Raw genomic sequence first — 24,487 nt, 5'->3', positions numbered from 1 at the left:
CGTGTGGGTTTTCATCGTGTCTGGGAAAGGTCATTAGTTTGTTTTGGTTGAATTTTAAATAAAGATTGGTCTGCCTAGCTAGACGTATTCCTGGAGGTTTCATCACATGCCATGCCAGAGAGACGAAACTGTTTGTCCTTAGGGGAAAATGAAATGTATTTGTGTATCCCAGGGAGTTATCACATTACCAGGACGTATGAATGTCAACAGTAAGATGGCAGCATTAACCTAATTCAGAGATCAATATTCCTTGAAATAATTTGGAGTTTATGGAAAGCCTACTTGGGCCTATTTGAAATTATTTTAATTCACTGGTTTTGCATTTGTATGTGTAATGAATTTACATTGGCTATCAGCAAAAGGCATCCAAAATATTAAGCAGCATTGACAAAACCTCAGCAAATGCCAGTAACGGTCCCTAGTGTGGTGTTTTCTATACAGTAGTGCGGAATGTAGCCGTGTGACTTTTAGGTAGGCCCCAAAAGGCCTTCATTCCCATAGCAACAGTTGAGCAACCGAACGGACCAATAGGAAACGAGGTCTCCTGCGCGGCCTTTGACCAAACAAGTTTAAGGGACGCCGAGCGGGATGGGTGAGCGAACCCGTCGACATGCAGACGGAGAAGAACAAACCATTCCCAACGTCACACTACTACGAGGAGGCGGGGGCTGTATTCGGAAGGCCCAACCAGACGTCAAAAGAGATAAAGAGAGGCGGGACCGCCGCGCTCTCAGCGAATCCGCAGCGCGCGTGGAGAGCCGGGCCAATCGCGTATCGCCTGGACGCCGCTCAATCAAGCGGCGAGCCGAGGGAGGCGGGGCCCAATCAGAAGGGAGAGTCCCTTCTGCTCCAATCAGGATCAGGCTCGGGAGGCAGCGGCGGCCAATGGCGGCTCGGCCAGCGAACAAAAGGCGCTTCCCCGGCGCTTTTGCCCGCCCCCGCCCCCCTCCGGCGCAGTTTTTCGCATGACGCAACGGTTGGAGCCGGAGGAAGAAGGCGTTCGCGAGCCGCGGGAGCCGCCGCCATTTTGTGCGTGCGTTTGTGAGGCGAAGCGGGTGGGCTGAGAGAAAAATAGACGGAGGAAAGCGGTTTGGCGGAGGAAAACGGCGGCGGCCTGCGAAGCTTCCTGCTTGACGAGGACGCGGCGACGCGGAGGATGAGCCAGAAGAGGCCGGCAAGGGAGTAGCAGCGGGCACCGGCGACATCGACAGCCGCAGGGGCGGGAGAGAGGCGCTTAGTGTGTGTGAGAGGGGGGGAGAAAAAGCAAAGAGAGAGTGAGGGGGTCGGCCTGTGTCCCCCCCCTTCCTTTTTCTCTTATCCGGAGGGGCTCGGCCGTCCGTTCCCCCCGCGCGGCCTCTGGCGTGTGGGGGACGAGAGAATAATGTCGGGCGGCGGCGGCTCCAGTAGCAGCAGCTCCAGCAGCAGCTCCAGCGCGGCCTCGGAGGGGCCCGTGGGCGGCGGCGGCGGCGGCGGCAGCGGCGGCAGCAGCGGGGAAGACGCCTGCCGCGACTACCAGTCTTCGCTCGAGGACCTGACCTTCAACAGCAAGCCGCACATCAACATGCTGACCATCCTGGCCGAGGAGAACGTGCAACACGCCAAGGACATCGTCTCGCTGATCGAGGCGCAAGTCGCCAAGGTTTTTATACACTCTACGCCGAATACGCTCTCTCTACCTACCCCCCACCCCCTCTACCTACCTAGCTACTTAACCTACCTACCCAGGCTCCTGCCATAGCTCTAGGGCCAGATCTCAGCAAAAAAACCAACCCCCCCCACCCCGCAAACAAACACACCGCCATGTTATTTTTCTAGACCTCGTGTGTGTGTGTGTGTCGTGTGTATGAGAGGAAAGAGTTCAGGGATTTTTTCCCTTGGGGTTAGTGGCGAGAAAGGGAAGGGGAAGGCATACTAGGGATCAGGCCTAGGAAGGAAAAGCAGTGGGGGAGGGGGGTTGGGTATGTTGCAGGAGGGGAAGGAAGGTTGGGGGGTACAGCCAACCTTAATAGTATTATTTATTATACCTTAGAAAAGGAAAGGTCAGAGGAAGGGTTGGGTTTTTTTTGTTTTTTTGCGGGAGGGTGAGTTTATTTACTCACGCGCATTTTAAGAGCATATGACGATCCCGTGGTGTTTACTTAGCCCAAGTACCTCCTTCGAAAAGAGGCTGCAGTAAATAAAAAATCGGCTCGAAATTTTTTACAAATAAAAAAGCCAATAGAAAAAGCTGCATGTTAGAAAGTCGGGGCGGAGAGGGGAAAACCCACGCCAGTGTAGGCTAAAAGCAGGTGAACTTGTCAGCCGTAGGTCTTGGGGGTTGGGTTATGGTGGGGAGAGCTCTTGATCTAGTCGGATCGGGGGAGCTGCAGGGAAGTGCTTGGGGTAACAAGAAGGTGGCTTTGGGATTAGGAACAGATAGTGGACAGTCTAGGCATTTTGAAATTGTGGCAAGGGGAATCCCTCCCAGCTTTGGGAATAAAGATAGGACATGTGTTTTGAGGAAGGCAGCATTAGAGAGGTAGGAAAAGATCTAGGTGGAGCTGGATTGAAACAGAAGGAAATATTAGCTGAACGTAAAGAGGAATATTGATAAATGGGGGCATAGGGATGTGAAAAGACAGTGAAGCGTAAGGTATAGCCTTCTTTGGAATATGGGGAAATGAAACAGTCTGGTAGCGGGAAGTCAGGTGGGGGAGTGCCAGCTGTTTATTGGCAGTAGCAGAGAGTAGTAGAAATCTGGAAGAGCACAGCAAATTTGAATGTAAGGCCTGATTCCCTTCCCTATCCACCTCAAGCAATTCAGGAAATGTTTGTTGGGTTTCACAAGCATGCATAAACGAGGCGTACAACATGGCGGCCTGGCAGTGACTGTGCAGCAATAGCAGTGCTTTGCCCTGCAGTTTGTGCCTCCACAAGTAACATGTTTCAATCTTAGTTCAAGTTAGCTGTACCATAATATTTTGTCATTTTTCTTAATCTTTTAGCAGTAATCAGGCTAAAGGAGATAAGGCGTTACAATCAAGGATTCCTTTATATCACATAAGCCCCCTTCTTTATTTTTTTCTGTGAAATAGAAGATGTTGGGGTGCTCCTGAATTGCTCTGAGTAATAGAGGTGTACCAAATTAGAAGGATGCATGTGCCTGTGTGTATGATCCACTCCTTGTTAGAGCAGCCCATTCATTAAGGCAGGGAAACAAGTGTTCCACCCTGTCTGAAGGAACCGCAGCTGCCTGTACAATCCCAACATGGCGCCAGTGAGGCATATGATACAAAAAGAAAGAGTAGACTCCCAATCCAGTCATTTTCTGATAGAAGTCAGCTGGCTACATGTGGTTTAGGTTTTATAACACCTTTTCCCGGGGGGGGGGGGCTTTCAAACCTTATTTTAAATAGCGATAGAGTAACATCCCTATTCCAGTTAATAATCTCAGTTATTGCTCATCTTCCTCTCCCTCCCACCTCCCTTGGCTTCTTCTAGGTTACTGGGCTTTTTAATTGCTAATTTAATCAGGGGTTTAAGATGATTTAAAAGTAAAGTAAAATTTAAAGGTCTAATAGGGAAGGCTGTTTAAAATGTAGGTTGGTTAACTACATCATATTCTCCAGACACTTTCCCATACTTATTCTTAATGTTTTCAGTTTCTCTGTTCATGACTGGAACTACGTAACACACTATCAATTCCAGTACTGTTATCTTAGAGTGGGGTGAGGGTGGTTACATTACCCCTTAAGTGTATTTAAAGATATCTACAACCTGTGCTTCTAATTAGATTTGCCTAGCTGTCATTAGTGGCCAGGATGAAACAAGAGATTTGAGTTCTCTGAAAACCACTTTTGAAGGAAAGTGTTGTCTGGGGACAGTTTCTATTTAGTGTAAACCAGAGTGGTTTTTATTACATTTTTAAATAAATGACTTTGAAATGTGTGACTGGTATTCCTAAAATGTAAATAAAATGTATGAAATATGTATTTGTCTTTTTATTTACCGGGTGTAGTGCAGAATCTGTTTCCAAGTGTTAAATTATTCTACGGCCTGGGTACAATGGAGTTATGAGGAAGGCTCAACCTTTGGTGAAGTCCATCAAAAATACACAGACCCACACATTATCAACACTCATTTATGACGTTTGAAGGAGTGCAGCAAGCATTCTGTTGCAAACTCTGGGCATGGTTTCACTGCAGATAGGCTTGAGGTTAATTTACCTTCAGTTTCTTAGTGGTTTGTGTTGCCTTCCTGCCTTCTGCAACTGCTGGATAATCTCTAACTTGGGTTTGTCTCTACTTGAGGGGTGGACCTCCAACATCCCACTGCGCTTTTTTTTAGAGACTAATGGGGAAGTATGGTAACTGAAGTATGGTTCGCAAAAGTGGCATTCAATTCGTTAAAAGGTGGGGGTTGCTTCCTAATTCCTAAAACCAGATCCAGTTACAGGCTTGCTGCCTTATTTCACTATAGCTTCACATGTTGTTTTCACACCACGTGTGAGCATATGATGACATATTATACAGATGCAGCAGTTTTGCTGTTCATATTTAAAGATGGAAAATAGAACATAACTTTTGGGAGTAAGAACTTTAAAGTCAGCTGTGTTTCCTTGCCAGCTGTCCTTGGAAGTCTGAGGATAACACATACGGGGTTTAAAAAAGGATACAGGTGTCCCATGTGCTTTCCCAAGCCCTATTGTAGCGCGTAAAATCAGATCTCTATGTACATAGCCCAGTTTTCATTTCCAAGCTGTTGGGGAGTTAATCCTTACATGCCCTGTATGCCTTGTCTGGTGGTCTTGTGTTTCATATGAACGCATACTTCCCTCCATTATTATTTTGTCACTATATGCAATTTGGTAGAGGCCCCACCTGGTTGAAGACTTACTGGTATAATTCTCCCTTGAAGCAAATTTCAGATGAAATGGTTTGCATATCTTTGTGCATAAAAAACTCAAAGCCACACATTTTAAGGGTGCAGATAAATCAAGGGTGGTTCAGGTTTTCTCACAATTTAAAAAATAAGTTGCCAGAGTTTTCTGCAAATTTCTTCACAATTTAGTGGGGAAAATACTAGTTTTAAGGACAGTCAAGGACAATATCATTTGGACAATGGAATTTTTACAGTTGCGGACCCTGTGAGTTGCCAGATGTTAAACTGCACAGAAATACTAGCTTTTTTTCTTAAGAGTTGTTGGGTGGTAAATGGGAATTAAGTTACCCCTGTTGAAACGGAAGACAGTTAATAAGCAATTATCCTTCCCAACAAGTCTTTATAAATACACGTTGATGCTTTCTGGAAGCTTGCTGCCATTTCCTGATATGGATGAGACATTAACATTCATTTTGAACAGAACTTGAGAAGGCTTCCATTTTCTTTGGACATGCAGCCACAATGGCACACAGTTTGCGCTGCACGGACTTGGGGCCCGTCTTATGTATGGCGAAAAAATCCAACTTGGCTCCTTGGGCATTGAAGAGTGTCCAGACTTGAAGACTGCCTTCCGTGCCAGTCTTTGGTTCCAGTTATAATCCCGACTATTCAACACCATAGCTTCATTATGGATTTATACTCTTCTTTTTTTGGCTCGGGTTGGATGGTTTGAATATAGCTTTGAGAGCATCTGAGTCGAATTGCTTCAACTGGTCATACTTGGTGACATAGCATTTTTTCTGGATTGCAGCAGAGTAACTATTCCAAATATGGCTCACTCAGACATCGGTATTCACCATTGGTCCATGCGCTTGGAATCCCCCCTCATTATGGGACTTGCAAATCTTTTAAGTTATTCCATGTCCTTCCTTCTAGAGATCCCAGCAGAAGCTATAGTATGGTTGGTTTGGATACCCCTAACCATAACATAGGCTAGTTCTTTCTGCCATTGCAGAGGTTGAGTATCCCCCCCCCTTAAAGAAAAACACTCTACCAAATAGACCTAAACTCTTTGGGGGTGGGCGGTGTTGAGCTTGTTAGCTTACGAAAACAACCTTTTACAGATATGGTGGGTTGGGGAATGGTAACTTCTAAATTAAAAGAGAAATCAACATGTTTTTGTTATAACTAAAAGTCTCAAGTTTTCTTCTTATTACTCCAGGCTCCTTCTAATGAGAAACTTCCTGTTATGTACCTTATGGACTCCATTGTCAAGAATGTTGGGAGAGAATATCTTGCTGCGTTTACTAAAAACCTAGTTGCAACATTTGTTAATGTGTTTGAAAAGGTATATATACATATATATGTGCTTTTATAATCGTTTTCAGATTTGTTGCTGTATAAATAAATAACTTGACACTCAGTCTTGGGTTTTCTTGGGTACTAAGTGCAAAGAATGCAGTAGGACCTTTCATATTTAGACTATTCACACTCCAGTTATATCAAGAAAACAAGGTTTTAAAAAAGTGTAGCAGTACATAGTTGGAAATGTGTAGAGCATATCCAGAGTGAGAAGGCCTGTATTAGAAAACTGTTTGATCTTTAGCTGTGCCATTTATTACAATGCTGAACTTTTCATGCATAAGATATTTTAGCCTTGCAGAGAAATCAGTGACCTTGTGTGTGTTTGCATACACTCTTAACACTTCTCATTTTGATTATACAATAAGTTATGTTTTCATTCATTTATAGTAGTGTATGCAAACATTAGATACTTAAATGGAACCTGCCTGCCAAGAATTCTGAAAGTGTATATTTTGATAATGAGCACCTTTCATTATCTGACTCCCAACCTTTTCACTTCTGCAGTCTTTTTATGTTTCACTTTAATTTCTGAGCAATTGCTTGTGGCTGGGATTTCTCAAACTGGGTTGGCCAGAGGATTGGGGTGATTTTTTTAAATACAGAATGCATATTTATAATTTTTATGTGAACAGTTTTACATAAATCATTAAAGGAAATAAGAATATGCCACTTGAATTAATTAGCGTTCCCCAGTGCTGTTTAATAAAGGGTTGGAATTGCTCAAAACAATTGGATTAGTGCTTACTTCCCTTTATCAAGTTTTGTTTAATCTTAAATCTCTTAATGATATTAATAAAAATTGAGACAAACCCTTGTGAGCCTGTTTAAGTCATACATACTTTCTGACTGGTAGTATGGAGCTTTAGCTGGAGAAGAATTAATATATTTTGAGACAAGATTGAGCTATTTAACAGCCTAATCTTAGGCATTTTTGCTCAGTATATCTCAGCTTCAGGATTTGCTTGGGAGTAAGTGCATAAGAATGTAGTATCAATGCAGTAGTCACTGAATTGCCTGTATTGGGTTTATATCTTTACCAGGAATAGTAGATGCAGTATGAAAACATTGGGAAATGAAAATTATCTGCATATTATGATATTGAACTTGTTCTGTGAACTGCCTTGATGGTTGAGTTGGGATAATATAAAATGTAAAAATAAAAAGATACCATGGCTGTGTCTATAACACATGTGGAGGGTTTACTGTTTTCAAATGTATATGGTACTGTGCAAATCACAATATGTTGGACCTGGGGGCAAGTACATCACGGTACTGGCAGAAGCTGACTTCTATGTCGAGAAAATACTCCAATGAGGGTCAAGGAACCCTGCTGAATGGGATAGGTTGTGCACAGGGGATTGAAGAAATATGGTGAAGCCCACCTCATTCAGCGTGATTCCCTAATCCATAGCATTTTAGGGAAATTGGCTGCTGCTAGTTCTGTTATGTGTGCTTATCTCTTGATCCATCCTGTTACATGGAGGCCCACAGTCCATCGTTCAGCTGTGTGCACCTGATTTCTACTAATTTCAGTGGCACTTCAGTACACACAAATGAGCAGGAGTACAGCTTTAGAACACAGTATCTGGTCTTGAGTTGTAGAAAGAAGCATAACAAATGTTTTATTAACTTAACAAGCCATAGAATTGTTCTGTTCTTCTTAGGTGGATGAAAATACTAGGAAAAGTTTATTTAAATTACGTTCCACGTGGGATGAAATTTTCCCTTTGAAGAAACTCTATGCCCTTGATGTCCGGGTGAATTCAGTAGACCCTGCTTGGCCAATTAAACCGCTACCCCCTAATGTGAATACTTCTAGCATCCATGTGAATCCTAAGTTTTTAAATAAATCGGTAAGTTTCGACAACTAAATGCTGCTTTAAACTATGTTTATATGAGTTTGTGTTCAGGCCTTTGAATTTCGCATGCTTTGAGGTGACAAGAAAGGACTAGTAGTTATGGTAGGGATTGTACTTTCAAAACAAATGAAGTGAAAGCATTAAACTTACGTTAAAAGTCTGACATTGCTTATGCATTCTAATTTAAATGTACAAAAATGAAGAATTTTAAAACAATGGAACATTTTTAGCTTTGAGTTAACTGCTGGTTGCTTTGCCCCACAAATAAGAATCGTGTTCTTTACCATTTTCTTGGTAGCCTGAGGAACCACCTGCACCTAGCCCTGCAGTCTGTCCTCCTCCTGTGTCCTGTTCTGCTGTGTCCTCTACTCCAGTTGTTCCTGAAATACAAAAGAATTTGACTCAAGAGCAGCTAATAAGACAACAGCTACTAGCAAAACAAAAACAGTTGTTAGAACTTCAACAGAAAAAATTAGAACTGGAACTAGAGCAGACTAAAGCACAGCTGGTGAGTAGGATAGAAATGACTGCTGTAGCATGTCGGCAAGCAAAGCAAAACATGACCAGTGTTTGTCACTAGCCCATTTCAGTTGTCTTTATTTGGTGGAGCCTTTGTTAAGACTATTAAATTTGATTGATCTGTGGGGCAAGCCGCAATACAGATTGTAACCTTTCTTTCATACGCTCAACAAGTTAATAAAAATAGGAATAGGTTTTTCTACCATGTTTTGAGGTTATCATTAATTTGGACACATGGTTTAGCGCCCTCCACAAAATTCACATCAGTCCCAGCCAGCATAGCCAATGGCAAGTAGTGTAGTGTAGCAACACCTTCATGGAATCATAAGGGTTGGAAGGTACCCAAGGGTCATCTAGTCCAACCCCCTGCAATTCAGGAATCTCAGTTAAAGCATCCATGACAGATAGCCATTCAACCTTGAGGGCACAATGTTTACTACCTCTAGTGTCATGGTAAAACCTATATGTTGCACTTCGTCCGTGAATCGCACTTCCGTGTATAGCAAATTCCACACCCCTGGCTGTTGTTTAGTAGAACCCAGGGCTTGAGATTGGCACCATCACATTGTGAGTTTTCTTCCATGCAAGTGAAAGGCATTGACATCAAATACATGACCAAGGGAGAGGTTTGATACCCCACAGGTATTTATTACCGTAGCAAGTGTCACGTATAGACTAGCTCACAAGTAACCACAAAGGGTTTTCTTCCGGAATCAATTCATGTGTGGTGTCATATTTTGTGATGTGTTAATCTTTTATGGTTTGCTTGCGGTGTAAACCTGCAGCCCTCCAGATGTTGTTGGACTCCAAGTCTCATCAGCCTCAAGCCAGCATGGCCAATGCTCAGGAATGGTAGGAGTTGTAGTCTCAATATCTGGAGGGCCACATGTTCCCTGCCATCCCTGTTTTGAAGACAGGATTGCAGAGCATGTTCTAATGTCGTCAAGAGGTTTCTATACTATGTTTATGTTGGCTACAGAAATACTGTTTATGCCCTTTAAGTATAATTTATCAAAAAACTAAAATGGTTTAAAAATACGTATATTGTAAATACTGCATAATTTTCCATCATCTTATAAGGCAATGAACGTTTATTGACATACCTTGTAATTATTGACCTTCAGTGAAGGAACCTAAAATTCCCTTACAATCTGAGATAGGAAATGATTAGTATATTCTTTGACACATTCACAGACATCATGAGTATTCCAAGAAAATTCTAAAATAGAGAGGCTTATCCAAAGAGCTAGTAACTTATATGCCTTTTATTGCAAGTTCTCTTTTCTAATATGTAGGTGCATTCTTATATATAATTAGAACTCAAGAATTAGTCCATACTTTCAAACCTATCCTTGAATTTTTATGCTGTACAGTAGGTAAGAGAAACACTTAAGGTTTTTTAAGTGCTACTGTTGTAAATACTTGCTTCTTTTTATTACCTTTCGTTTCAGGCGGTTTCTCTTAGTGGGCAGCAAAGTGGTTCCAGCTTGAGTCAAGCATCTGTGAAGCCACATGTTCCACAACCATCTCACATGCCAGTTAAAGCTCCTCATCAAGTTTGTCTGCCACCTGAAAAAACCCGTCTCTCTCCACTCCATGATGTCAAAACAGCCAACAGAGATCCTCGTCTTAATAGAACAAGTCAACATTCTTCCCATTCTAAAGATCAAAGTCATAGGAAAGATTTTACAGTTAGTCCAGTCAATCAGGCTGATCCAAAGGTCAGCAAAACACTACAGGCTGAAAAACAAAGTACATCAAAGCAAGAAAGACAAAAACAGAATGAGAAATCTCAAAAGAAAGAGTTTGATCAGAAGTCTCCATCTCCCTTGCAGAACAAGCTGCTTCATGCTAAAGATACTAGAAACCAAGAAAGTGAGAACACCAGGGTATCTGAAATAAGCAAGAGAGATCCAAGATTGAAAAAACATCTTCTAGAGAAACCAGATGGTAAAGATGATGATCTGAAAGAAAAGAGGAGGTGCATGGAGAGAAAAGACAAAGAAGAGCATAGACCAGTCAGTGGTAGAACCAAAATAATTAATGGCATTGTCCAAAAGCAAGATCCCAATACTGAAGAGTCAGAGAAACAGGTTGGAAAGCTAGGAAGGTCGGGTACCAGGAAAAGGTCACGTTCCCCTAGATCTCGGTCACCATCTTCCCATTCTCCAAAACGAAGAGACAGGAGGTCACCCAAAAGACGGCTCAGAAGTCTCTCTCCTGGATCTAAAACAGCAAAGTCTCGTGTGTCGGGACCAAAGCAATCCCACGCAGAGGACTTTGGGCAGGGAATACGGGAAGAAAGGAGCTCTAACAAAAGGAAGCAGGAAGTGAGAGATTCAAGGAGGCCGAAGAAAACTCATGAAGACCGCCCGCAGGAAGGAATGAACTTGCATTCTTCAAAAGCAAACTCTGAACCTAAGGAGAATGTGGAGAACTGGTCAAGTTCCAAGTCAAATAAAAGGTGGAAATCTGGTTGGCAAGAAAATAAAAAGTAAGTTGGCATTTATGAGGCAAATTTAATTTGCCATCATAGGTATAGATCTGAAGTTACTGCCAAAGAGTAACCGTGTTGGTATGATGCTAAAGCAAAAGTGAAATAGTTGTTTTTATCACACTATGTTGGGAGATTGTGTCAAGTTAACATTCTTGCTTCTGTGGATTTCAGCCCCCAGCCAACTGAAGAACACCAAGGACTTTCTAAATCACCTCATCAGAGGCACAGGGACACCTGGGCAACCAGTAGTAAAGGAGTTACATCACCTCGCACACCAAAGCAGCAACATAGATTAAGTGTGGATGCGAATTTGCAGATTCCGAAAGAACTGGACTTGGCGAACAAGAGAGAGTTACTTAAGAAGGTAACATGTATTAACTTTTTATAGATTCACATATTCTTTCCTAACAGCCTTCCAAATTTAACTCTTTAACGTTTTCTCTTGTCGCAGGCTAATGAACAACTGTCATCTGGAGAAATAACGCAAGATGAGTTTCTTGTTCTGTGCCATCAGATTCGCCAAATTATCCAGTATCAGGAAGGAAAACACAGGTGCAATGTGTGGGATAGTCCCACAGGTGAAAAGGGAATTTCGAAAAAGAAGCCCCTGTTGTCTGATGCGGATTTAATATATCATGAACATAAAGCTAAGCTAAAAAGAACGCAAGTTCAGCATTCATTTCCAAGACTCAACATGATGGATCCTGAAGATATTTTACTCGAGAGACACTTGAATGAGACATTTCTTTCTGGAATGGATTGCGAACAAACAAAAAGCAAATCGGGGAGTCAATTCAGTGAAAGATCAAGGCGGCATTCCCCTGTTGGTAGTAACAGACCATATTCTGAAAATTCACCTCATGACAGCCGGAGAAGACACGATGAGTCCAACTCCTCCAAAGGTATAAGGAGCTTTGGGGAAAATACCTCCATTATCTGTATTATAGTTAGGGAAAATCAAGAGACTGTAAATATATTTTCTTGGTTATCAGTAGAAGTGCAGCAAAAATATACTGGAGTTTTCAGGTTTGATAATTTTGGGGAAATAGTTCTCACAGTGCTGTAGATTTGCTTTGTATACTACGCTTTCTATACTATACTACTGCCTTCAGGCAGTAACAGTGCTGTTTTGTTTTGTTTTAAAGGTATTCGAGATGAGCGGAGGTCTCCGTTCAATGAACATTATAAGAGAGCAAGATACGAAGAACCAGAGAAACAATTTACTGAGAATACAGGATCACGATTTGGGGTTTCGGATGGAAAGCAAAGATTTAGTTCACTGATGGAGGAAAGATCTCATTTTGAGGGCTCCCCTAGACATCCTGGAACAAGGGCAGGTGGAGATGGACAAGGAACTCACTTTGAAGGGCTGACTAATGCAAGTTCTAGAATTGAAGGACCACAACCACAGACTAATTTAAGGTTTGAGGCGTCCCTAGGCCAGCCAGCATCTCAGTTTGACGGGCCCCCAGGACAATCTGGAGGAAAAAGTTCTCTGTTCGATGGACCAGCACAGATGGGTGGTGGTCCCTTGAGGTTTGAAGGGCCCTCAGGGCAAGTTGGTGCAGGGACTGCTATACGGTTTGAGAATCCTATGGGACAGCCAGGGGGAGCATTGAGATTTGAGGGGCCCGCAGGCCAGTCGATGAGTGGTATAAGATTTGAAGGGAACCATGGTCAGCCCTCAGGTGGGATAAGGTTTGAAGGACCTCATGGTCAGCCATCTGCTGGGATTAGGTTTGAGGGACCACATGGTCAGTCATCTGGGATCAGGTTCGAGGGACCACACGATCAGCCTTCAGGTACTATGAGGTTTGATGGCCAGCCTTCTGGTGGAATGAGGTTTGAAGGTCCACATGGCCAACCTTCAAGTGGGATAAGGTTTGAAGGGCCTCATGACCGTCCTGTGGGGCCTCATGGTCCCCCAGGAGGTGGAATGAGGTTTGAAGGCCCCCATGGCCAACCTATGGGGCCTCATGGTCAGCCAGCGGCTGGCATGCGATTTGAAGGACCTCATATGCAGCCAATGGGACCTCTTGGCCAGCCAGGAGGCAATTTGCGCTTTGAAGGTCCACATGGACAGCCTATGGGTCCACATGGGCAGCCAGCAAGATTTGAAGGTCCTCATGGACAGCCTATGGGGCCACATGGGCAGCCTTTAGGGCCACATGGTCAACCAGGTGTTGGTCCCAGATTTGAGGGGCCTCATGGTCAGTCTGGGATTGGTCCCAGGTTTGAGGGGCCTTCAGGCCAGGCTGGAGGTGGACTTAGGTTTGAAGGACCTATTAACCAAACAGGGCCAAGGTTTGATGGCTGTCATTCAAGATTTGATAGTCAACCTGGTCAGCCATCACTTATGCAAAGACTGGATGGATTACATGTGCAACCTGGTCCAAGGTTTGAAATGGGCCCTGCTCAGCAGACACAACCTCGGTTTGATGGTCCTCCGGGTCAGCAGATACCCCCAAGATTTGATGCACCAATACCTCAACGGTTTGAAGATCCTAAACACCAGCAGGCAACACGATTTGATATTCCTCTTGGTCATCAAGGTCAAAGAATGGAAAATGTAGCTAATCATCCTGCCTCAAGACTCGAAACACCACCTTATGGACAAACTGGCCCTTACAATGAACCTCCCAATCAGCCACCCTATAATGCGCCATCACAAGGAATGCAATTCCAGAGAACTGAGCAAATATTTGATAACCCGCAAGGACCAAACTTCAATGGGCCACCTGGTTCTGGAGCACAGAACTTTCCTAACACTATTAACAGGGCACCTGGACCTTACTATGATGACAAGAATCTTCAGTATGGAAACTTCAGTGGTATGACGGGAAATGTTCAGCAGCCTCAGCAGGTAAGGGGCTTTCAAGACTTAAATTGATCATATACTTGTTCATATATAATATGCTTGTTCTTTTCTGCATGTTCAGTAACAGGAGAGTGTTTCATGTATATGTGTGTGTAGATATAGATATTTGTTCATGGCAGGTAGGGCGAAGTTAGGGTTGCCATATTTTAGAAGGTGAAAATGTGGACTCAAAAGTTGGGGGGGGGGTTTGCGGGGGTGGAGTTGAGTTTTTGTTGTTTTTGGCCAAAGTTATTGAGAGAGAGAGAGTGTGTGTGTGAGTGTGTGTGTGTGTGTGTGTGTGTGTGTGTGTGTAAGGGGGGAAATCAAATAATGATAGTCAAATTAGTTATTATTACATGTATATCTTAGGTTTCCTCTAAGGAGCTATGGGTGACATAATCCCCCTTGCCATTTTATCCTCACAAGCAACTCTTGCCTGACACTTAGGCTCAGCTTAACTTAAGTCGCCCAGTGATCTTCATAGCAGACTGGGAATTTGAATCATGGTCTCCCATGCCCTAGTCCAACACTCTTAAGCACCAGCGTGCTTGTATAGCTCTTGGAATTTGAGGTACTTCTTGGAAGCACAACGAAAGCCAATATTTTGCTAACATATTTAACAATATGTATATAATAACATATACAATATATGTATATAATAGAATATACCACTTAATAGAAAAACCTGTTAAATGGTTTACATAAAATAGTACAAAGTTTTAATTAAAAATACAGATCAAATCAAACTTTAAAAATAAGTAGATGTACTAAAATTTACCAAATAAAGATAAAATGAGCAGTTTTGAAAGAAATACGTAATATTAATACAGTGGTGCCTCGCAAGACGAAATTAATTCGTTCCGCGAGTCTTTTCGTCTTGCGATGTTTTTCGTCTTGCGAAGCACGGTCCGTCGCAACTGCGCCTCTTCAAGCGGCTTTAAGAAAAAAGCGAACAAGCTCGCAAGACGTTTTCGTCTTGCGACGCAAGCTCATAGGGAAAATCGTCTTGCGAAGCAACGCAAAAACCGAAAAACCCTTTCGTCTTGCACGTTTTTCGTCTTGCGAGGCATTCGTCTTGCGAGGCACCACTGTATAGATGGAGCACTTTGTCCCAGAAAGTGGGTTGATTTAATCTGGTTTTAGTATTAATGCTTAAAGTTTTATTTTTATACTGTTCACTTCATTGATATTTTACTTCTGTAAAATAGAGTCGTGCTGTGTTGTAACTGAATGCAAAACCAAACACCATTCATTGATTTGGAATTTAACAGTGAAATAGCTGAATATTCTGACTAAAACAGCATTTGCCTCTTGGCAGGTTCCTGTTATGTCGGTAGCATCTACTCAACCTGTACCTTACAATCCAGGGCAGCCTCTCTTAGCAGCTCATGCACAAAATCCTGGAAGCTTTGTCCAAAATCAGCCAGGTCAGTATTTAAAGGGTGAGTTGTTGTTTTTTGTCCTTTTACTAAAATGTTTATCAGCTACCAACGAGGCAGCTGTGGAGAACCTTTGACATTCCAGATGTTCCTGAGCTACAGCTCTCATCATTCCTGACCATTGGCCATGCTTGCCGGGGCTAATGAATGCTGTAGTCCACCAATATCTGGAGAGCCAAATAAAGAAGATTTTGCATCAATCCTGAACAAACCTCAGATTTGCCAGGGCTACTTCCCTATTTACTATAACCCCAAAGTTACTCAACTGGAGCCATGTCAAAATAATGGTTGGAGTTGAGGGGGAACCAGGTGCAGAACAGTTGCCACTTGGTTAGGGAATGTTATCTACTGTATCTCATGAGCTATATCCTGAAATAATGGATATGTAAGCAAAAATCCTCATCTGCACTCCAACAGCATAATTTAGCAAGAAAAGAACTCTTTTAATTGTCACTATAAAACAACAATTTGACGCGGGTGGCGCTGTGGTCTAAACCACTGAGCCTAGGACTTGCCGATCAGAAGGTCGGCGGTTCAAATCCCCGTGACGGAGTGAGCTCCTGTTGCTCGTTCCCAGCTCCTGCCCATCTAGCAGTTTGAAAGCACGTCAAAAGTGCAAGTAGATAAATAGGTACTGCTCTGGCGGGAAGGTAAACGGGGTTTCCATGCACTGCCACATGACCCAGAAGCTGTCTGCGGACAAACGCCAGCTCCTCAGCCTCTAGAGCGAGATGAGCACCACAATCCCAGAGTTGTCCGTGACGACCTAACGGTCAGGGTAGAGGTACCACTGTATAGAGAACTGTGAGCAGGATAGAAGCAACTGAAATTGAAAATGAGCTTTAGAATAAAGGAAGAGTGAAGATAAGGAAAGGGAACGTAAAATGTTTTGGACTGTGAACCATATGATCTTGTTTAAGTCTTAGAGCTATTTGAAAGTAGTGTCATTTTTTGTCCCATTTTTAGGGAACGCTCCGCTTTCCTATCCTGATAATCATCTTGGACAACTTGATGTAAATGAATTATTCTCAAAACTACTTTCTACAGGGATTCTCAAAGTTTTACAGACTGATTCAACTTCAGCTCGTAAGTATAACTTTTACCTTTTTGTTCTGTGAGGAATAGTTAAAATGTTAAAGGCTGTTATGACAGAAGCTGGTATGTATGATACTACATATGTTTTGTCTAAGCATCTTGCAACAGTTAATGGGTTTAATAGCAGCTGCTGTTCAAAATCAGCAGTATTGACCTCCTCCTTTGCTACTCAGAACTGGCTAGATTGAGAAATAGATCCAGTGTATCCTGTTTTAAAGGCATATAATTGGGAATAGCTTTTGTGTTTTGCTTTTTAAAGTCAAGATACAAAGTTGGAGGAATTGAAAGAAGTTTGCCACGTGTGTTACTAATAAAAATAAAAATTTATTTGTACCCCGCACATCTGACTGGGTTGTGCCAGCCACTCTGGGCAGCTTCCAGCATATATAAATACATAGTAAAACATTAAACCTTGAAAAGCTTTCCTGCCTTCAGATGTTTCCTAAATTTTATATAATTACTCATCTCTTTAACATCTGATGGGAAGGCATTCCACAGGGTGGGCGCCACTACTGAGAAGGCTCTCCCTGATTCCCTGTAGCTTCACTTCTCGCAGTGTGGGAACCGCCAGAAGGCCCTCGGAGCTGGACCTCAGTGTCCGGGCTGAGTGATGGGGGTGGAGACTCTGAACCTTGCTATTATAATACAGGGATGGGGAACCTCTGACCTGTGGGTCTGGTTCGGCCTGCCAGACCATTTCATCCCGGCCTCCCTGCTTGGCACCTGACGTCAGCTGATTGCTGTTTTCTGTGGAGCACTTTGCACATCCCCCTCACCTGTAAACAATACAGTAATCACTAGGGACAGAGGAGTACCGTCATGTTTTAGACCTGCCTGCTTTAATTTGACAATGATGCAGTTTTGAAAGGACACGCTTTGGCCCAGTACTGACAACGTACCTCATTTGTTTAGAAGTCAGTGAAGTTTCTGCCCAACCAGCTCCAGAGGAGGATGAGGAGGATCAAGACCAGACTGAGGATCAAGATGTCCCAGACCTAACTAACTTCGTTATAGAAGAACTAAAACAGTAAGTACATTTGTTGGGGCGGGTGGGTAACACGGAATGTACCTAGGCATGTCATGTTGACTTAAGTAAGCCATTTAACAGTTTTAGATCAAACTGTTGATCTAACTTGAATTTAACTGTGAAAGTCAAGTAATTGCTGTTTTAAGGACAGTGAGAGTGCTATATTTATGTGTGTGATAAGTATTAAATATCACTTTGGTATTTCAAGCATATTAAAGAATTCAGAATTAACCACTGATAGTATCTTGGGATTTATAGGTCTCTGATCTAGATAAAAAGGTTTCAAGGTTTATTGTGGGCCTTTTTAAAGTTGTGTGGCAGCGTCTTGATTCCCAATGCAGTTCCACATACTGAAAGTGCTGGCTGGCTTCCACATTTATTTTCTCATTCATGGACGTGCATAACCTGCCTTATTTTCATGAGCTCCCTGCCCCAGCTAAATGAACAAGACCTCTTAATTCTTGAATGGGAAAGGTGTCCCAAGTTTTTTCTTAACTTAGGCGGCAGAGTTATAGTCCTCCTGCTCTAGAGCCTGTTCCTTGGTGTGCAAGTTACTGATTGGTGCTTGTTAAATTACAATTTTTTTCGCAATCTTCCAACTTGAAACGTGCTTTGTCTTGCATTTGCTTAACAGAATTATTTGAAGCTTGTATGGCTTTTTCTCCATAAACTAATTGCCATAATCTGCTGCTAACTAGTTTCCGACTTGTTTGCAGGCGATACGATAGCATTATAAACCGGCTCTATACTGGCATTCAGTGTTACTCTTGTGGAATGAGGTTCACAACTTCACAGACAGATGTATATGCAGACCATTTGGATTGGCACTATCGTCAGAACCGCACGGAAAAGGACGTCAGCCGGAAAGTCACTCACAGAAGATGGTACTACAGCTTAACGGTAAGTGGCGGCTCAGTCTGTTTCACCTCAGGGTAGAGGATTAATGTTAAATTTATTGCCTGCCCTGTTCCAAAGGATTCAGGTGCATAACAGTAAAACAAACTACCAAGATAATATGCACTTAAGACAGCATGAGCCTTCAAACGCCATCTTAAATTCCCTCTCTGCTTCTGAAAGCTCAGCTTTCTGGAGGCACCGAGTTCCATTTGGGCAGTGCCTCTGCCTCGAAATGTCACCAGATCCCTCGCAGATTGTAGTTTTGATCCTTTTTATAAACCTTCCCCTCTTAGATCCTTGAGGGCACCTACTTCCTGTTTTACAGTAGTTGGCTGCCTGTGTTCTGCCTCTGTAGCTTCCTGCTTGGCTTCACACACTTTTCTCCCTATATCGGCTAGTGTGGGAACAGCGTCACAAGTTTGCCCTCTGGTGGTCAGATGTCACAGTGTCTGCTTCTTAAAATGTCGTGTTTGCAGATGAGTTTTCAGGAACCTCTGCACTTGCAGGGGTTAAATATTAAAACAAAACAAAAAATGAAAATCTGAGATTCCTGTGACTAAGGAAATAGTCATACAGAGATAAATATTCTTCCCTTGCATGCCTGAATTAATTGTGCACAGGTGTTGTACTACTGGTAGACTGGCTTAAACAAACATGAGTGGGTGGATTCTGACATCTGTGCTGCACGTGAGATTTATGAAAAGCTTGTCACCGATGTGTTACTAGGTGAATGGTACACACCCTTCAAGCTTAGCGTATTGCTCAAGAAGCTCTAACGGATTGAGGATTTTTAAAATGGTGATGGATTAGTGGTTTTTTGTTTTCTTACAAGAGTAAGGATTCGGAAGACTGTGCCCTATATGCTGTGATTCTGATCCTAAGAAACAGAACCAGAGAGGATAATTAAAGATTTGTGCAGAACTGTATTGTGGAAAGTTGCGTGAGCAGGGTAAAAGATGGAACTCGTAGGATCTTAAATTGGCTTTGTCAATATTTTTTTCTTTAGGACTGGATAGAGTTTGAAGAAATAGCTGATTTAGAGGAACGTGCAAAGAGCCAGTTCTTTGAGAAAGTGCATGAGGAAGTTGTGTTGAAAACACAAGAAGCTGCTAAGGAGAAGGAGTTTCAGAGTGTCCCTGCCGGCCCAGCTGGAGCAGATGAGGTAAGCTGCCCTCAGTAAACTTGCTTCTTGAGACTGGCTTGACTCTGTAGAAATTCTTACTTTTGTTCCTAACTATATTTCCAACATTCTGCACTAGATAAAGATATGAAGCGTGCAAGTGTATTTTATTTTAAAAAATCTACTGCGGAAGATAAATCTTTCTTTGTAGATGCAGGTTTATGGTAAGAAGGATGAGTTGACAGCAAAGCTCTATAAGCTAAATGTGAATTCACCCAAACTTCCTGATTCTCTCTCTCTCTCTCTCCCCCTCCCCCCTCCTGTTCTTGAGAATCCCTTTTAAAACACTCCTATTTATTCCTCTTAAGGAATTTGGTTGTAGCAGTAATTTCAAAAGCATGGCCACTATGGGTTGATACCACTTCATACATTTAAAGAGCAGAATTTCGCAGTCTTAATATATTGCTAATAGCAGGACCCAGAATTGTTGCAATTATACTGTACCTACCTTTTACTTGTCATAACTTCTCTGGTGAACTGAGAGTAAAAGGACAAGTGCGCTGTTTATGTAAATACTGCTCTTTTAACTGCTTTCCTACATTTCAGAGCTGTGAAATCTGCCAGGAGCAATTTGAGCAATATTGGGATGAGGAAGAGGAGGAGTGGCACCTAAAAAATGCCATTCGAGTAGACGAGAAGGTAATGTTGAATATATATTTGGTGGCAGCACAGAGGAAAAACATTGACTTTGATTACCAGGTTTTGGCTAAATAATCTTTTGTTTTGTGACTTAATGAGTTTATTAAAGCGTAAGCTTTTGCGCATACGATTAAATGGACTAGTCCACTAAGCTTATGCCACAATAAATTTGTTAGTCCTTCAAATGCCCAAGACACACTCTTGCTTTTGCTGCAACAAACTAACATAGCTGCCCCTCTAGAAATGGTTAAATGACTGCACTTTTAAAGCAAGCTGTGCCAAACACAGTAAAATACAGTGGTACCTCAGGTTACGAAATAATTCATTCCGGAAATCCGTTCTTAACTCTAGGCCTGCATTCCCTACATAGGCCTCTTGCGGCCTGGAAGCGGATTGCATTCGTATCCTGGGGCAAAGTTCGCAACCTGGAACACCTGCTTCCAGGTTTGTGGAGTTCATAACCCTGCGTTTGTAAGCAGGACTGTTCATAACTCGAGGTACCACTGTATTAGCAAATGGAGGCCGAAGACTTCAGTTTGTGCAGAAGAACTATAGAGTTTTGTGTACAGTGAATTTAGTGAAATTTGTGATTGTATGAAAAAGAAAGTTGTATTTGCTTTGCAGTGTATTGTTCTATGCCTTTTAAAGTATGTAGATATTAAGATTGATTGTCTTCTCTCCAGATATACCATCCGTCATGCTACGAAGATTATCAAAATGTAAGTGCATTATTTTCTGTCAGTTTATGTATCAGATCTGCTAAATGTGTTGGTTAGGTTAGTCTATAGATTGAATAAAATAGAATGTTGTGTTTTAAATGTGCTGTAAAGCACATTCATTCATGTAAAGAGGAGGATATTCAGACAGGCATCATTATTTCCAAAGTGTGGCAAATAATAAACCAGCTCTTCAAAATAATATTACTTAAAAATAACAATAACAATGAATCTGGGTTTGATGGCTTTAGGTTGCTTTTAAAAAACTTTGCCTTCTTGCTTGAGTTAGATGTATCATCGCAAAAAGCATGCCTATTGTGGAAGCAACATTTTACACCTGCCACTTTCAAATCACATTTTAAAAGTTACCATTGAAATGTTTTGGTAAGTGCAAATTAATGTATATGGTGTTAATTTTTACTTACAGACCTCGTCATTTGATTCAACGCCATCTCCTAGCAAGACACCTGTAGAGAACCCGCTAAATATTATGTTGAATATTGTTAAGCAAGAAGTACAGGACTCCTGTAACAGTCCCAAGGTAAAAGAAGAGCCTGAGGATACACCTGCTGATGATTGTATGGAGGGGAGCTCACCCACATTGGCCGAAATTAAAACAGAGCCTGAAAAGGTTGAGTCAGTTTAAACTAATTTTTTTTCTATTCCAGGGAAGAGCTGCTGTGTTCTAGCTGACTCTAGAAGGCAAATAATTTTTATATGAATAAAGTGTTCACTTGGGGCAGGGCCCCAGCTGCTTATTTGGTTAATAAATACATTTTTGTATTTGAATTTCTTATTGCCTGCACAGTGTCAGGTGTCTATTGTGTGGAAGTTCTGTAGAAGACATACAAAATTTAACAGGAATAGACTGTATATGTAAGGAAAATTGTATGATTTTTTCATTTGTGGAAATGTAAATTATAAATAAAAGATATTTTTGCTATCTATGGAGTGTAATGTTTATGCACACCATCCAATAATAAAAAAAGTATTTCGGTTTCGAACGTGTTTTAGATGGAATCGAACTTAGGCTTCATTGTAAGCCTTGTGCTTAATTAAATTGACTTTTCAGTGGAAATTGGAGATGTGTTTTCTTCTTTCTTTTTTCTTGGTGTTGGAAGAAAGTTTGTTAAGGAGAAAACTGCTGTTCCAGAGGATGTTCCTGCAAACGTTGGATTGCTTTTCTTAACCTGCATTCACATCCATATGTTTAAAATGAAAGCTTAGGAAGGATACATAACAAAATAACGTTCTTGACTTCGGACACGTGCCAAGATTTCACAGCAACACCCAGGGTCAGCTTGGGAGCAAAAAACAGATTCAAATTTTCCTAATTTTTTCAAGTCATCAAATATACAAGTGCGTAGTACAAACCAAACCAATTTTCTTTGGATTTTACAGAGGGGGGGGAAATTAATGTACGATTGCTCGGTTGCAACATGGTTAACATTTTTTGTTGGTTTATAACTTGGGTCTAGATAGTAAACAATTGCCATGAGATGTTAATATTTATTTCGTGTAATAAATTAGAATGAAGCATATACCGGTGTGAATCTCTTTATTTCATGGGTTGCTTTGGGAAAGATTGTAAACATGCCTATAACGAGACACTGAATGTGAACAGGTGTGTGCCAAATTCACTGGATGTATTTTAACCTCCACTGTTTTGAACATAGAAACGCTTCCAAGTTTCAAAGCCTCAAGGCCAACAACATGATGTAAAAGCTCCTGGAAGTCAGGAACTCCTGTCTCTCTTTTTTTTTAATGAAACAAAAACTTGGAAGTAGCCTAGGGGACACAGGGAAGAATTTGATTGGTACATTGTTGCTGAAGGAAAGAGGGATGTACAGTTTCAGCCACATAACTTGCCTTTTTACTTTGCAAGATCTTCTTAGCTTTGACTTGTCCCAGTGACTGAAGAAATTAAATTCCCACTGCTTTATGCAGATAGTTCAGTTCTGCTGTGTTGTTAAACTTAGAGTTTAAAACCCCCAAGAATGGGCAAAGCTAGTCAGTGCTTTGTGAAAGCACCTTTGAATGCAGCTGTTTCAGATAGCCCCAAAATCAGGGGTCAGCAACCTTTTTCAGCTGTGGGCCAGTCCACCGTCCCTCAGACCATGTGGTGGGCGGGACTATTTTTTTTTTGGGGGGGGACGACGGATTCCTATGCCCCACAAATACCCCAGAGATGCATTTTAAATAAAAGCACACATTCTACTCATGTAAAAAGACCAGGCAGGCCCCACACATAACCCAGAGATGCATTTTAAATAAAAGGGCACATTCTACTCATGTAAAAACACGCTGATTCCTGGACCGTCCATGGGCCGGATTGAGAAGGCAATTGGGCCGCATCCGGCCCCCGGGCCTTAGGTTGCCTACCCGTGCACTAAATCTTGCAGTGCTCTAGACTGGTTAAATTCAATTCACTAAGGAGATGTACTGGAATAATCTAGCAGTTTAGATCTTTAAACATTTCTGGCACCACTGCATATAAAAATGGCAATGGGCAGCCACCATGCTAAAAACATGCTCTCCCCACACACAGCTGGACTGTCAACCTTCAGAGGGAAAATTTGGAAGCGAGATAAAACACATCGCACAAGGATCGGAGGAAATCTCAACAGGGACCCACTGAAATCAGATTAAGCCTTATCTAAGATCCCCAAAAATTCTTGCTGACCCGCTTTGCCAAGGGTGAACGATAATGGCTTTTGTTTTTCTTCTCAAGCCACAATTCTCAATGTAAACAGCTGAATCCTGTTTCCTGAACACGCCTTGCTCAGAAGCTTCAGTAGTAAAAGCCAAAATTGGTTCCTGGTTTTCTTTTATTTACATATAAAAGTGTTTTCATGCTGCTATATGGTGAAAACATCAGGGTGGTATATAAAAATAAAATAATAAAATTACAGATCATTAAGGTGACTGGTTAATGAAAAACAGCTAAACTGCAAAGTCCTGTTGGCATAAAAGAGGTCTTCAAGGGGCGCCTGAAAGTCAAAAGCAAAGGACGGCAGCTGAACCTCTGCTGGAAGTGTTCCAACGGCATGGACCAGCGACACTAAATGCCCGACTTCCGGCTGAGGCGAGTAGGGCCTCTGTAAGACCGCTAACAGCGCTCCTCTTAAAGTTTCTTGGACCCAAGTTGTTGAGAATACATGCATGCCACTTTATATTCTTAGCACACATGGGGAAGAAGCAGGCTCAGTAGAGCATGAGATTTTTAATCTTGGGGTGGCGAGTTTGAGTCCTACGCTGGGCAAAAGATTCCTGCACTGTAGGGGATTGAACTGATGACCTTCCAACTCTACAATTCTATGATGCTACAAGTGGGGTTCTGCCACTGGCCTTGGGCAACTGGCAACCCCCTCTCAGGTTTATGTTTTCACCAAGTCTCGACTCTTGTGTGTTGGAGGTGCCCATCACAGCAATAAGGACTAGGAACCTATTTATTTTCAAAAGCTGGACTTGTTTGGGGTGCCGACTACAGAGCTCAACACCAAAGAAGGTCTTAGAGATGACTTAAGCATTGGACTT

At 42.2% G+C, this 24,487-nt stretch overlaps 1 protein-coding gene across 2 annotated transcripts; it reads left to right on the top strand.

Annotated features, from left to right (window-relative positions):
- The first annotated feature begins 936 nt into the window (after window positions 1–936).
- PCF11 (PCF11 cleavage and polyadenylation factor subunit) lies at window positions 937–22,354 on the top strand. 2 transcript variants are annotated; one of them, XM_083609535.1, is made up of 16 exons: window positions 937–1,639; window positions 6,083–6,208; window positions 7,890–8,078; window positions 8,383–8,592; window positions 10,055–11,097; window positions 11,272–11,464; window positions 11,552–12,002; window positions 12,246–13,963; window positions 15,276–15,384; window positions 16,363–16,482; window positions 17,404–17,518; window positions 18,235–18,418; window positions 19,422–19,577; window positions 20,142–20,234; window positions 20,918–20,953; window positions 21,378–22,354. In XM_083609535.1, the coding sequence occupies exons 1-16, from the start codon at window positions 1,382–1,384 to the stop codon at window positions 21,594–21,596; spliced, it is 5,220 nt and encodes a 1,739-aa protein (XP_083465661.1). In that variant the 5' UTR covers window positions 937–1,381; the 3' UTR covers window positions 21,597–22,354. The 2 variants fall into 2 exon arrangements, with proteins under 2 accessions (XP_083465661.1, XP_083465660.1); XM_083609534.1 differs by having other exon boundaries at window positions 15,276–15,399.
- The last annotated feature ends 2,133 nt before the right edge of the window (window positions 22,355–24,487 follow it).

Source organism: Podarcis filfolensis (assembly GCF_964270895.1).
Source record: "Podarcis filfolensis genome assembly, chromosome: 4".
NCBI classification, from domain to species: domain Eukaryota; kingdom Metazoa; phylum Chordata; class Lepidosauria; order Squamata; family Lacertidae; genus Podarcis; species Podarcis filfolensis.
This window is presented reverse-complemented; position numbering and strand designations above follow the sequence as displayed.

Excerpts from the sequence above, each read along its gene's own strand:
- PCF11 (XM_083609534.1), top strand. The coding sequence starts at position 1,382 with ATGTCGGGCGGCGGCGGCTCCAGTAGCAGCAGCTCCAGCAGCAGCTCC. Across the intron at positions 12,003-12,245 it reads TGAGTCCAACTCCTCCAAAG|GTATTCGAGATGAGCGGAGG; the intron begins GTATAAGGAGCT and ends TTTGTTTTAAAG. Across the intron at positions 15,400-16,362 it reads GCCAGGTCAGTATTTAAAGG|GGAACGCTCCGCTTTCCTAT; the intron begins GTGAGTTGTTGT and ends TCCCATTTTTAG.